This window comes from Panthera uncia, chromosome D4, assembly GCF_023721935.1.
Source record: "Panthera uncia isolate 11264 chromosome D4, Puncia_PCG_1.0, whole genome shotgun sequence".
In the NCBI taxonomy this organism is placed as follows: domain Eukaryota; kingdom Metazoa; phylum Chordata; class Mammalia; order Carnivora; family Felidae; genus Panthera; species Panthera uncia.
Window position 1 is genome coordinate 67,956,135 of NC_064807.1, and position 12,166 is coordinate 67,968,300.

A 12,166-nucleotide genomic window follows, 5' to 3' on the forward strand; every position below is an offset into this window, starting at 1 on the left:
AAACAAAACAGGCAACTGGTTTAGCCTCAGCAGGCAGCGCAGATCCTGGCAGGACTCCACCATGTGTGACGACCACACTAAATTCTCTACTTTCTCAAATCCATTCCTGCAGCTTGCAATTCCCTTTGCTTGTTTACTTAGCCATTTGCCCACAACTCGCACTTACAACATGCCAGATCCTAGAATTTTGTGTGTGTGTGTGTTTTATTTTAAGTAATCGCTATGCCCCACATGAAGCTGAAACGCACTACACTCAGGTCAAGAGTCATGCTCCACCCAACTGAGCCAGCCAGATACAACTAGGTCCTGGAGATCTTTTCATGGTTTTGAAGTGATAACTGCTCAACTGTTTTTGGTTAGAAAACATGGATACAATTCCTTTCATGCTGGTATTGCAGAGCCAGCATTTTTAGCCTGCTTTTTCTATTTCTTTTTATTTCATTGCATACACAAAGAAAATAATTATGGTGGCAGAAAAGCACAGAGGTTCCAAATGCAGGCCCAGAAGTCAGACTGTTGTGCAACAGTATATCAGTAACCTCCGTGAAGGCAAGGAAGCTTAGGTAAGATGACAGAGGTAATGCTCAGTAGGGTTTGGTGCTAGAGATACCATGAATGTATATGCAGAAGATTATGAAATACAAATATTCAAAAGAAACTAGTGATCTCAACCTTTTTTGGCCCAGGGTAGATGGGAGATGGGGCTCACAAAAGTACTATGTGAACCAGAGGGCAGGTGTTTGCTATTGTGTAGCAGCTGGCACGGATGGTGAGTTGTCCAACTGAAATTTAACACATTTAGCCTGACAAGTGAATCAGGTGTAATTCATGAAAAGCTTGGGCTTTGTTAGGTCTCCCAATACACCAGTTGTTACAAGAAATAGATCAGATTTATTGCTCTGAAAAAAGATGAGGGGTGCCTGAGTGGCTCAGTTAAGTTGGTTAAGCGTCTGACTCTTGGTTTCCGCTCAGGTCATGATCTCACGGTTCGTGGGTTCGAGCCCCACTAATAGCACAGAGCCTGCTTGGGATTCTGTCTCTCCCTGTCTGTCTACACCTCCCCTGCTAGGCCCCCCGCCTCAAAATAAACAAACATTAAATAAATAAATAAATAAATAAATAAATAAATAAATAAAATTTAAAAGATAAGACGGGAGCATCTGGGTGGCTCAGTCCGTCAAGCATCCGACTTGGGCTCAGGTCATGATCTCACAGCTCATGAGTTCGAGTCCCGTGTTGGGCCCTGTGCTGACCACTCAGCCTGGAGCCTGCTTGGGATTCTGTGTCTCCCTCACTCTCTGCCCCTCCCCCACCAAAAAATAAACAAACATTTCTGGTTTTGGAATCCAAGCTGTTATCTTTCACTTTCTTTTTTATTCCCTTCATTTTAATAACTACAATTAACAGTGATGGTGCCAGATAGAAAGCAAATGAAAACCAGGTCATTCTTCCAGTAAATTGGTCTGATAAAACAATGTGGGCTTTTTGTTGTTGCTGTTGATGGGGGGGGGGGGGGGGGTTGGAGGGGGGTTTGCAACCATAGCTTAAAATGAGGCTTGCAGGTAATCTGGATCAAGGGACCTGGAGTCCACAGACTCAACGGGGGCCACAGATAGGTTCCAGGGGTGGTGTAAGGGCCTTATGATATTGCTGGAACATGTGATGCATGGATTTGTTTTTTTCCTAGGGAGAATACTCCTAGGTATCACTGGTCACTCAAAGTCTGCATGCGTCACCAGCACCTTGGAACCTACTCCAGCCCTCAATTCCCTACTGACTTGGCTGCTTCTTTTCATGGAGTTCTCCCCCAATCACTTAAATTACCTTTGGGATTTTCTTTTTATAAGATTTGAGCCCTGGTGGGAGACCTGTTCCCTTCTTTGTTACATCCCAGGTTTTTCAGAGACCTTCTGCTCCCCGGTGATGTGAATTCGCTGAGCAGCCAAGAAATACTGTGATTTTTCAATAGTGTACATTTTCTGGGGGAGGCACGTTTCCTGAACATTTTGAGACTACTGGCTAACCAAGAGCCAGAAATTCAAATAAGAACTTACAGATGCACCTGAGTTTAATTTCATTTTCATTTTTAAAAGACAGCACTTTTATTTTCTCTTCTCATCAAAACCATTTCTCTAAAACAACTTTTTTCTTTATAAAAAGTCCCTCTCAGTGCTGCATTACAGTGTCTGACCAGTAACAGATATGCCCATTCTTCTGACCGCCTAGTATATGTGATTTTTTTTCCCCCACTTTTGGTTGTTTATGAAATACAAGTTATGATCTTGGTAGTTCCTCCAAAAGTGAAACACAGAATTGTCATATGACCCAGCTGTATTCCAATCTCAGTTATATACCCAGGAGAACTGAAAACATATGTTCATACAGAACTCGTATATGAATATTAACATTATTCATAATAGCCAAAAAGGAAAAGCAACTCAAATGTCTATCAACTGATGAATAGATAAATAAAATGTGGTACAGCCATACAATGGTATATTATTCACCCATAAAAAGGAATGAAGATTGATACATGCTACAACACGGATGAACCTTGAGAACATTGTGTTAAGTGAAAGAAGCCAGGCACGAAGGACCACATATTGTAGGATTGTATTTATATGAGATGTTCAGAATAGGCAAATCCATAGGCAGAAATCCAGAGACAGAGAGTAAATTAGTGGTTGCTAAGGAGATAGGGAGGTGGGGGGAATTGGTGGTCACTGTAGATAGGCAGTTTCTTTTTGTAACGATGGAGATGTTCTGGAATTAGTGGTGATGTTTGCACAACATTGGGAACATACAAAAAAAAAAATTTCAAGTTTTAAAAAAACTGAAAAAAATTTGGGGTGCATTCAGATGGAATCTTCTGAATGCTTTAGGACCTAGTTTCCAAATATTCTATGCCGTCTGCAATCCACAAACTCTGTGAACTGCAGGATTCCCAGGCCTCTTGTATTGCCCCCACCCATGCCCACCAGGAGTCTGTGGCCCACAGTTTGGAGCCCTTATTCTGACCTGATTATGTCAGTAAGCTGAGCCCCACCCCCGGACATAAGGTATGTGTTGTGTGACCGTATGGTGCTGTCGTTTGTTTTAAGTATATAAAAAAGGTGAAGCAATTATAGCAATTCATTTTTGTCCCTAGGAATTCACCCAACACGATGTCATCTCCTCAGGTCACCATGCCAGGCACCTGTCATTACATTTAAGTAGGCAAATAACCAGGACAACTGCTGAAACAGTGGAATCTTCTTGATTTTACTGGTTAGAGCTGAGCTGCCAAAGGTACCGGGTTTTCATATACAGTAACAGCCAACTTGTTGCGATCAGACTTCCAGTGACATCGACTTCTGAAGCATCTGTGAACCCAGGGGGATGTGGGGAGAAAAGCAGGAGACTCAGAGCCTCCTGAAAACAGCGTCCAAAAAAGCCCATGCATCCCTCCTCAGTAGCAAAGCACACCTGACACATAGGTCATACTTGGTCTCCTGGCTTCCCCAAGAACACTTCCATTCTGCCCTGGAGGTTTCCATCAGAGAGCAGGAAGTGAAGAGCAGAAGACTCAGAAAGCAGGTTAGAAGAGGAGGAGGAGGGTGCTGGATTGGCAAGAGGTTATAACCCTAGAAACAGATAGCTTCCCAGTCTTGTACAGGAACACATTTGTATCATGTGCACAAGATAAAGAACAGGTAAAGCTGTTTCAAAGTATAGCCAGGGGTCATGCAGTATGGGAGTAAAAAGTCCCAAACACCACAAATGCCCCCAGATGGCTTCACCAATAGAGCAGAAAGCAGTAAAATTCATCAGTGAAAACAGCACAATAATCCGTGAAAGGCAAAGCCAAGCCCTAGGTATTTGGATAGCTCCTGATGACATCACTGCACCACACCAAGGTACAAAAGGGGCTGATTTTTACAACGATGGCCATGACTCACCAAGAAAAGGTTCAATACTCTCCAGTATACTCTGTTTACTAAGGCAGGGAAGTACGTAATGCATTTTAGAAAGAGTTCCCTCAAAAAAAAAATATTAAAATTTTAAAGTTCAGCACTTAAAGGGTTAATCCTCTGTTATCTGAATATTTGCTTACATACCTCATTTTACAACAATGCTAGTAAATGAGGCATTACTTTTTTTTATAATCATTAGTATCAAATTATTGGCACCATTCAGTTTTAAGGATAGGGACAGGAGAGCAAACTATACAACATAAAAATACAGTTCTGATACAAATATATGAGATCAACTCCACTTAACAAGTGGTCATAAGAAATGGATGGACATTCTACACACAAGGAAATACAGCTAGTAAATCATCACGTGGAAAAGTGCTCAGCCTTGCTAGCAATTAATGAAATAAAACAACCTTTCAAGAACAACTATACACATCTATTAAACAAGCAAAAATAAATTAAAATGGCAAAACCCAATACTGGCAGAACTACTGGTAAGTAGAAATGCTTATACATTGCTGGTGGCATTATAAATCGTAGACGGATTCAAGCATTCAGAGGGAATAGGAGAGTTGAACTAATGACCTTTAAGGTCCTTCCAACCCAGAGATTGGATCTTTCTAGAAAGCAATCTGGCAATATGAAACAAGAGCTATAAAGTATTTCATGCTCTTTGACCTTGTAAGCCCTCTTTGGAGATATTCCCCAGGGAAGAATCCAAAGTAAGGAGCATCTTTTACAAAGGCATTCATAGCAGCACTATTTATAAGAGTGAAAAAGTGGATAGAACTCAAATATCTGATAATGGGGATAAGTGAGGTTAACCATGTTATGTAGATATAGAGACATTTAAATTGGTGAGAGCAGGATCTGTGTTAAAAAGGGAAGATATGTGTTAGGTGGGGAAATACAACCAAAGAGTATGTACACACTGATCACAACTATGAAAAAACGTGTGCATATTCATTGGGAGCTTGGGCAACAATTTAGAGGGCTAGTTTGTGGTTAGGGGGTGCCTTTATTCCTGCAAAGTTGTTCAAGTGCATAATAAAAATTTAAAAACACATTTCTTGAAACTATATAAAAAGACAGCAAAGTGTCATCTGGTCAAGGTTCTATCAACAGGACAAGAATTGATCAACTTTAGAAATAATTTTCCTTTATGGAACACCCAAATGAATCTTGGTATTGAACCACCTTATCTTTGTAAAGGATTTTTAGACAATTTAAGCTATAATTTCCTACTTTGGGCTTAGTGAAAAGTTCTGTTTATCCCAAATAATATCGTACCCAACAAACCCACAATTTAAATTATATTTCAGATTTCGCTGACAGTACTTCAGTCCTGGTGGTCACAACTTTTTTTTTTTTTTAGTTCATCGATTCATGTCTGAATAAAAATGAGTGTTAAGGACTTCATAATATCTGTATAATTACCAGTGTGAATGAAAAACCAGCAGTAAAGAATTATTCTCTCATTAAAAATGACTCTTTAACAAACAGTCAAAGCTTGGTCCAAGTTTCAATCATACAAAATCATGGTTGGGACTGATAGCAAAGGATTCCGTGCCATATTAACCCCCTGTGGTTATCAATATATACACACAGGTAGTACTAAAAAGGAATCCCATTTCCCCATCTTTCTTCTCCTAGGCTTACCAAATCCCGCCCCAGCTATACTGAGTAGCAGAAAAACTCTAATACTCAGAAGACAGAAAAGAACTTCTCCAATAAAGTCAAGCCGGAAGTTGGCTTCAACCAGCCATGGAGACCTGGTGAACAGAGCACACATCTGTGTGTTGTGCTGGAGTGAGCACACAAAGCCCGAAGAAAGAAAACGGACAGAAGGCACCATGCCATCCTCCAGGCAACAAGGGGAGAATTTCACAGTTCGGTCATCAATAGTCTTTTCATCATTTTCTCTCTTTCCAGTTCCTGCCGGAGCGTCTCTGCACTGAAGAAGAGCAGGTGACAAAATCATGAGATTACGCTAAAAAATGACAAAAACAGATTCAGCTGAAATGCATCTCCCCCATCTTCTTTCCTGACCTCGGTTCTCAACTCTCAGGCCCCTTAAGGACCCCTGACAGCTGCTAGGGTTACAATGACCTGAAATTGTCCGGCTGCCTCCTGGTTTCCCCCACCAGACTGAGAGTTCTTCAGGACACTGCTCACCAGCAGACTGACCATACATGTCATTTATCTCTGAATCCCCAGAGCCTAGCCCCAAAGCCCAGCTCGAGGACTTCGTACATAGCAGTCTCTCAGAAAAGGTCTTCTGAATGAATGGGAAGATGTCCAGGGTCCTGTCATTCATTCTTCTCTGGCTGCACTACCCCCTCACTCTTCCTTAACCATTCTGGGCATATTCCATTTTAGAAGCCTTAGCATTGGCTGCTCCCTGTGATGATTATTACTCTTTCCCCAAATAGCTGAAGACTTCTCCCTTCCCACCTTCAGGTCTCTGCTTAAAAACCACCTCAATGAGGCCATCCCAGAATGCCCCATTGCACTTGTTGGTTTCATTTTCCTCCCTAGCTTGTCATCTCTCTCTCTCTCTCTCACGTGAGCGCGTGCACACACACACACACACACACACACACACACACACACACACATTTATTTAACCTCTGTCTCACCTCCCCCAACACTAATGAACTCCATAAAGGTAGAACTTTTATCTGTTTTGCTCATTATACATCCCTAGGGTCTAGAATACTATCTAGCCTTTGTAGACGGTTCAATAAATACTCACAGAATAAATGAATGAAAGAATAAATAAGAGGCTTGTTGATGTCAAAAACACAATGAAACTGGAGCCTGTGCCTGCTCTCCCTGCCACCAGAGTTACTTGCCGGTGACTCACCTGGCTGCCAGAGAAACAGGCTTCCGCGTGGTGTAGATGGTCTGCACGGTGGAGACGGTCTCTGTCAAAGGCCTCAGGGTCACTGATGGAATCAGTGGGGAAGACTGGCCAGGACAGCACTGTAACTTACTGTCTCTAAAGTCTGCCTGTCAAGGAAACAGAAAAGAGGAAATCAATCTCAACGTGGGTTCCATTTTTATACTGTCAGCTACTCCCTAAGTCTTACCACACAGTTGCTGATATATTTTTTAATAATAGCTAAAATCAATTACCACTTATTTAATGATTTTATTTTGGACCAGTCATTTTACATATATGACCTCTTGGCAACTCTTAAAGCAGAGGTCAATTTCATCACACTAGACACCATCAATTGTAAGAACCCCCATTTTTGCATGTGCCACAGAGGACGAAAAATATGGCCAAACTTACCACGCCCACTAACGTAATGAATTTTCTGACTTCAGAGATTTAAAAGGTGAAAAAACGCATACCTTAAAACTGATTTTATGGACAAGAAAAGTAAGTCTCAGAGAGGTTAGGTAATTTTCCCAAGGTCACACAGTAAGCGTTAAGAACCAGGATTAGCTGACTGCATAATTGGTGTTTTTCACCACTGTAGCAGTGCTTCCCGAAGTATGGTTCCCCAGACTAGCTGCACCAGTATTATCTTGAATCTTGGTAAAATTGCTGCCCTCGAGCCACTCTTAAAAGCCCCGGTGTGATTTCTGGCATTGGCTTCCTGCTGCATCTTGGCCCCTGGCTTTTCAGGAAGGGCTTCCCTGGGTGTCTCACAGCACTGCCAAGGCTGGGCAGGAGGCCAGAGGGCCCCGCACGCACGGGCCAGCTGAGGGGAGTGGAGGCGGAGCTTCCGGCTGGGGAGCGGTGCCCAGTGAAACTGCAGGGGCCGGATGAACGTAGGGGTGGTAGCATTTAACAGCCTGGCCCAGCCCCTGTGTCTCAGGCCCTCTGGTTCCTACAAGGCAGGTGCTGGAAGCTGTTCGTGACTTTAGAAATGCATTATTCTAGGAACCTGTTTTTGCCTCTGCCTGGACTGCTGGACGCCTTCTTACCTCTGTTCAACTTCTGAAAGCTACACCAGCCACTTCCTCCCTCTCCATGTGGCTAAAGCCACCTCTGGTTGTGACCGTCACCTAGCTCACGAGACTGCACTTTTGGCTACCCCTAGGCCACCCCGCAGATCCTCCGGGCTGGCCAGAAAGCCTCTGGAAGGAGCCTCAGGGATCACTCAGTTCTAGGAATTACACACGCTGATCCCTGGAAGGAGGAGACGGTGAGGGGAAACAGGAGGTGATCTTAGACTCCCCACTTCTGCTCCATGCAGCCACTTGTTACAGAGTGAGTTCTGCAGAAGCTTTCATTTAAAGAAAAGACTTGCAGCTGAAAAGAACCCTGAAACTCATCAAACTCAATCACTTTGCCAGTGAGGAAACTACAACGTTTAAATGGTTCAGAGTATTTCGACAACTTTCAGAGCTTAAATAAGCTGATGATGCAAAGGGCGGTGGGGGGCCTGAAGCCAGTTGTCAAGGACGACCTGCTCTCATTAACGATACCCCTGCCTCTCCACCCTTGGGAAACAACCTGTGGGACATTCTGTGGCTGGGAATGTTCTGCCAGGTTCTTGATCGCTTTTGATCCTTCCTGAAGCAGACACAAGGAGGATGTTCGTATTACTATTTCTGCTCAGAATAAGAGGAGATTGGTGCTGAGAGTGGCGAAGTGACTTACCTAAGATCACACCATTATCAAGATGTAGATCCAACCCGAAAGAATGGGAAACAGGAACTCAAACAAATCCATGTACACACATGTTCACAGCGGCACTGTTCACAACAGCCACACACCCATCAGTGAATGAAGGAAGCAACACACTGGGGTATATACACAGAATGGAACATTACTCTGCCATAAAAAGAAATGAAGTGCTGACACACCCTACAATGTGCATGAGCCTCAAAAACACAATGCTCAGTGAAAGAAGCACAAAAGGTCACATATTACATGATTCCATTTATGTGAAATATCTGCACTAGGGAAATGCATAGAGACAGAAGGCAGATTGGTGATTGCCAGGGGCTGGGGGGGTGGGGGGAAACGGGAGTGATTGCATCACGGGAATGAGGTTTCCTCCAGGGGTGATAAAAATGTTTTGGAACTAGAAGTCGTAGTTGCGTGACCCTAAATGTACTCGATGTACTACATGTCACTTTGGAATGGTCAGTTTTACTTATGTGATGCTCATAAGTAAGCATCGAATAACTTAAGACAACGAAAAGATGTAGACCCCAAACCCCACTCCTTCCCAGCCTGACAGAGTTCATAGGATTAGAAGAAGCTGTCGACGTCATTGTCTGGCATTCCTCAGAAAAGCATGCCACGCGGGAACACATTTTAAAACACAGACCTGTTTTCTGAATCTACTTACGGCGAACTGTGGCCCTGTAATGAAAGCATCAGGAAACGGGGTCACTGGATCAGCCGGGAACGTTTTTATCTTCAAAAAAGAGAAAGACAAGAGGGTTACTTACCGATTAGAAAAGAGTTCTGAAGTCTTTGGGGGTGCACTTTTAACACCAAACTGAAGGGTTCAGGGGAACATACGCAGAGCCCGCACGGCTTGTCTAAGGAAACACACAGAAGGTCCCGGAGGCCTTTTGGCCAGTGGTTGTATCTGTACTGGGCCATTGCACTGTTGGGGCCGGGACCCAGGAGGGATGCAGTCTCATGTTTGTAGGGCTCCCCACGCTTACCTTGCCCTGGAACTCCTTTCCCTGGAGGCTGTGTGGGCCTCCCAGGCATGCTGAGCCCTATGTATGGCCTGATCCATAAAAGGCCATGACCAGGGTGTGTAATGAGGCAGGCAGAGCTGCCTGGTTGCTGATGCCCCCCCACCTCGCCCCCCAGCTGTGGGCCATGGACTAGGAGCTGCTACAGGCCACATCCTGGGACACAGTCTATGAGAGCAGACAGGGCACCAGGAGGCTCGCACTAATTAGGCCAGAAGGTATTCCCTGTAGTTGTTGGACTCCCTATAAGTTGTGGCCACAGAGGAAAACTGTGGAGAAACCCCTGGAAGAACGTGCGAATCCTGCCACCGTGGCCTTTGGGGATTAAAAGGCACTGTGCTCAGAAGTGCCCAGTGGGGGGGGGAAGGCTGCAGCACAGAGCTGGTCTGAGACAGAGTGGAGGCACCAGCCTGAACAGGCGGCAGTGCGTGGCCAAAAAGAGCCTTTGCTCCCATTCCTTCCCCTTTGGTCATTTTGTCTTTGGCCTCCTGGGGGCCCTGGGGGATGTGGAGTGTGCTTATTTCTTTCTACTCGCCTAGAGGACTGCCAGCAGGCCCAGGGGCCTGACGACTCTGGTATTGGCTCTGCCTGCAGCCCCCAGGGCACAGAAACTGCCTGCCTCCCTGCCGGTGAATGCTCGCTGTGCCACCTGCCACCAGAGAGCTGCAGTCAGGACACTGAGGCCACCACTGCCCCTGGGCAGGTGCTTTTATGTCTCTCCCAGGAGCTGGTCTGTGGGCCCTGGGGTAGCTACCTGATGGCCTTGAGTCACTCTGACGGGGGTTAAAGTAGGGCTGAGCAAGAGCACATCAGAACACGCTCAGATCTGCAGAGGGGTTCTGAATGAGTAGAGTACTTCTCAACCAATCTGCGAATGACCATGTCTCTGCTGTGTACACAGAGATGTCCAGTCCACGCCGGCTCCCCTTCCCTAAACCCTCTCTGGCCTCTTTGAACATCTCAAAATTCCCAGGATGGGTCCCAAACTGCCTTAAGATTCAGGAGTCAGAGAGTCTGAGTGGCTCAGTTGGTTAATCAGGAGTCAGAGAGCCTGAGCGGCTCAGTTGGTTAAGCGTCTGACTAGACTTCAGCTCAGGTCATGATCTCGCGGTTTGTGAGTTCGAGCCCCCACATTGGGTTCTGCGCTGACAGCACGGAGCCTGCTTGGGATTCTCTCTCTCTCCCTCTCTCTCTGCCCCTCCCCTGCTCGTGTTCTCTCTCAAGAATAAATACATAAACATTAAAAAAAAAAAAAAAAGAAAATACTTAGGTGTCAACTCAAATTGTCAGTAGCGGCTGCCAGTGGCACGGCGAGAGGACCCAGGGGAAGCCCCGTGGTGCATTCTCCTCCCAGGCCTAGTGGTGCAGCATGTGTTCTGAGACCACTAGCAAAGTGAAAAGCTGCATACAGATAAGACTCTCAGACCATCATGAAGTAAAACGGAAAAGAGGCATATTACTGCTATTAAAGAAACATGAACATTGGCAGCTTTAAAGAATTATCTTACATCTTCTCTAAGAGAAAAAAATCTATCCCAACAGTTACACTCTGTGTTGCTCAGCTGTGGCAAAGTATATTCCCTCTTCTGGTGGTGCTGTCTCTTGGTAGAATCACTTTAGAAAGGGAGCAAAGCCAAGGTCACAGTATTGAACCCAGCAGGGTCCAGCCTGATGCAACAGCTTTTTGTGTTCCCTCGAACAGCAACAAACTGGAAACAAAGCACAGTCCTGCAGTAAGAATGTGTTAGGTGAATGGTAGGCCAGTCCCTGGATGGAATATACACAGTCATATACAATGTGGCAACAAGAACAAGGAGAAACAATCCAACATTAATAGAAAAGGGAAAAACAGGAGATGATATGGATACTATGACTTAACATTCTAAAATTGTGAATGGACATGAATAAATACTAGAAGGAAACATGTAAGAATGAAAAAAAATGTGCTAGGTTGGGGATATGGGTGTTTCCTTTCAGGTTGGTATGTGACATCCTGTTATCTTGAAAAATAGCAGGAAAAGACAAGTTTAAAAAAAAAGTTTTTATTTTCAATAGAAATGCAACTAAGGTTTTTCTCATCTAGGCTTATCAAAGCTTTATGAAAATGAACTCCTGGTTCTTGAGACCTAGAGACACAGGGCAGGCCAGCAGCCATGTGTCCTAATTTGGTCAAACTATGTATCCATCCTGGAGTCAGAGCACCTGTCAGCCGGGCCCTTCCGGAAGGTCTAGTGCTCATGCACTCCCGTGGGGTGGCCGCCTGGTGGCTCCTGCCCGCCTCACCTCTCCTGGCCAGGCCCCTCTCCCTGCCAGGGTACCTACCAGCCTCGTTTTGATTGGAGGGTGCATGCAAACTCCAGTGGTCTCTTCCTTCATGGGGGGAGAGAGTGGAGGAGAACAGCGAGAGTGGGCACAGTGGGGGGCGCTGGCGGGCTCTGCCTGCTCGCGAGGAGGGGAAAGAAGGGGAAGAGGAGGTGGTGAGAGAAGGGGAGGAGGCAGAGAAGATAAGGGAGGGGAAGGAGAGAAAGACAGTA

The 12,166-nt window shown here is 45.0% G+C and overlaps 1 protein-coding gene across 1 annotated transcript in view; it reads right to left on the reverse strand.

Moving 5' to 3' along the window:
• Window positions 1-1,480: 1,480 nt before the first annotated feature.
• EPB41L4B (erythrocyte membrane protein band 4.1 like 4B) overlaps window positions 1,481-12,166 on the reverse strand; it is a 134,973-nt gene continuing 124,287 nt past the window's right edge. Inside the window, exons 25-27 of the mRNA XM_049629368.1 lie at window positions 9,272-9,340; window positions 6,823-6,968; window positions 1,481-5,910 (exon numbers count right to left, since the gene is read on the reverse strand). Of these exons, the coding sequence (XP_049485325.1) occupies window positions 5,841-5,910; window positions 6,823-6,968; window positions 9,272-9,340 (285 nt within the window). The 3' untranslated portion in view covers window positions 1,481-5,840. The remainder of the gene's footprint in view (window positions 5,911-6,822; window positions 6,969-9,271; window positions 9,341-12,166) is intronic.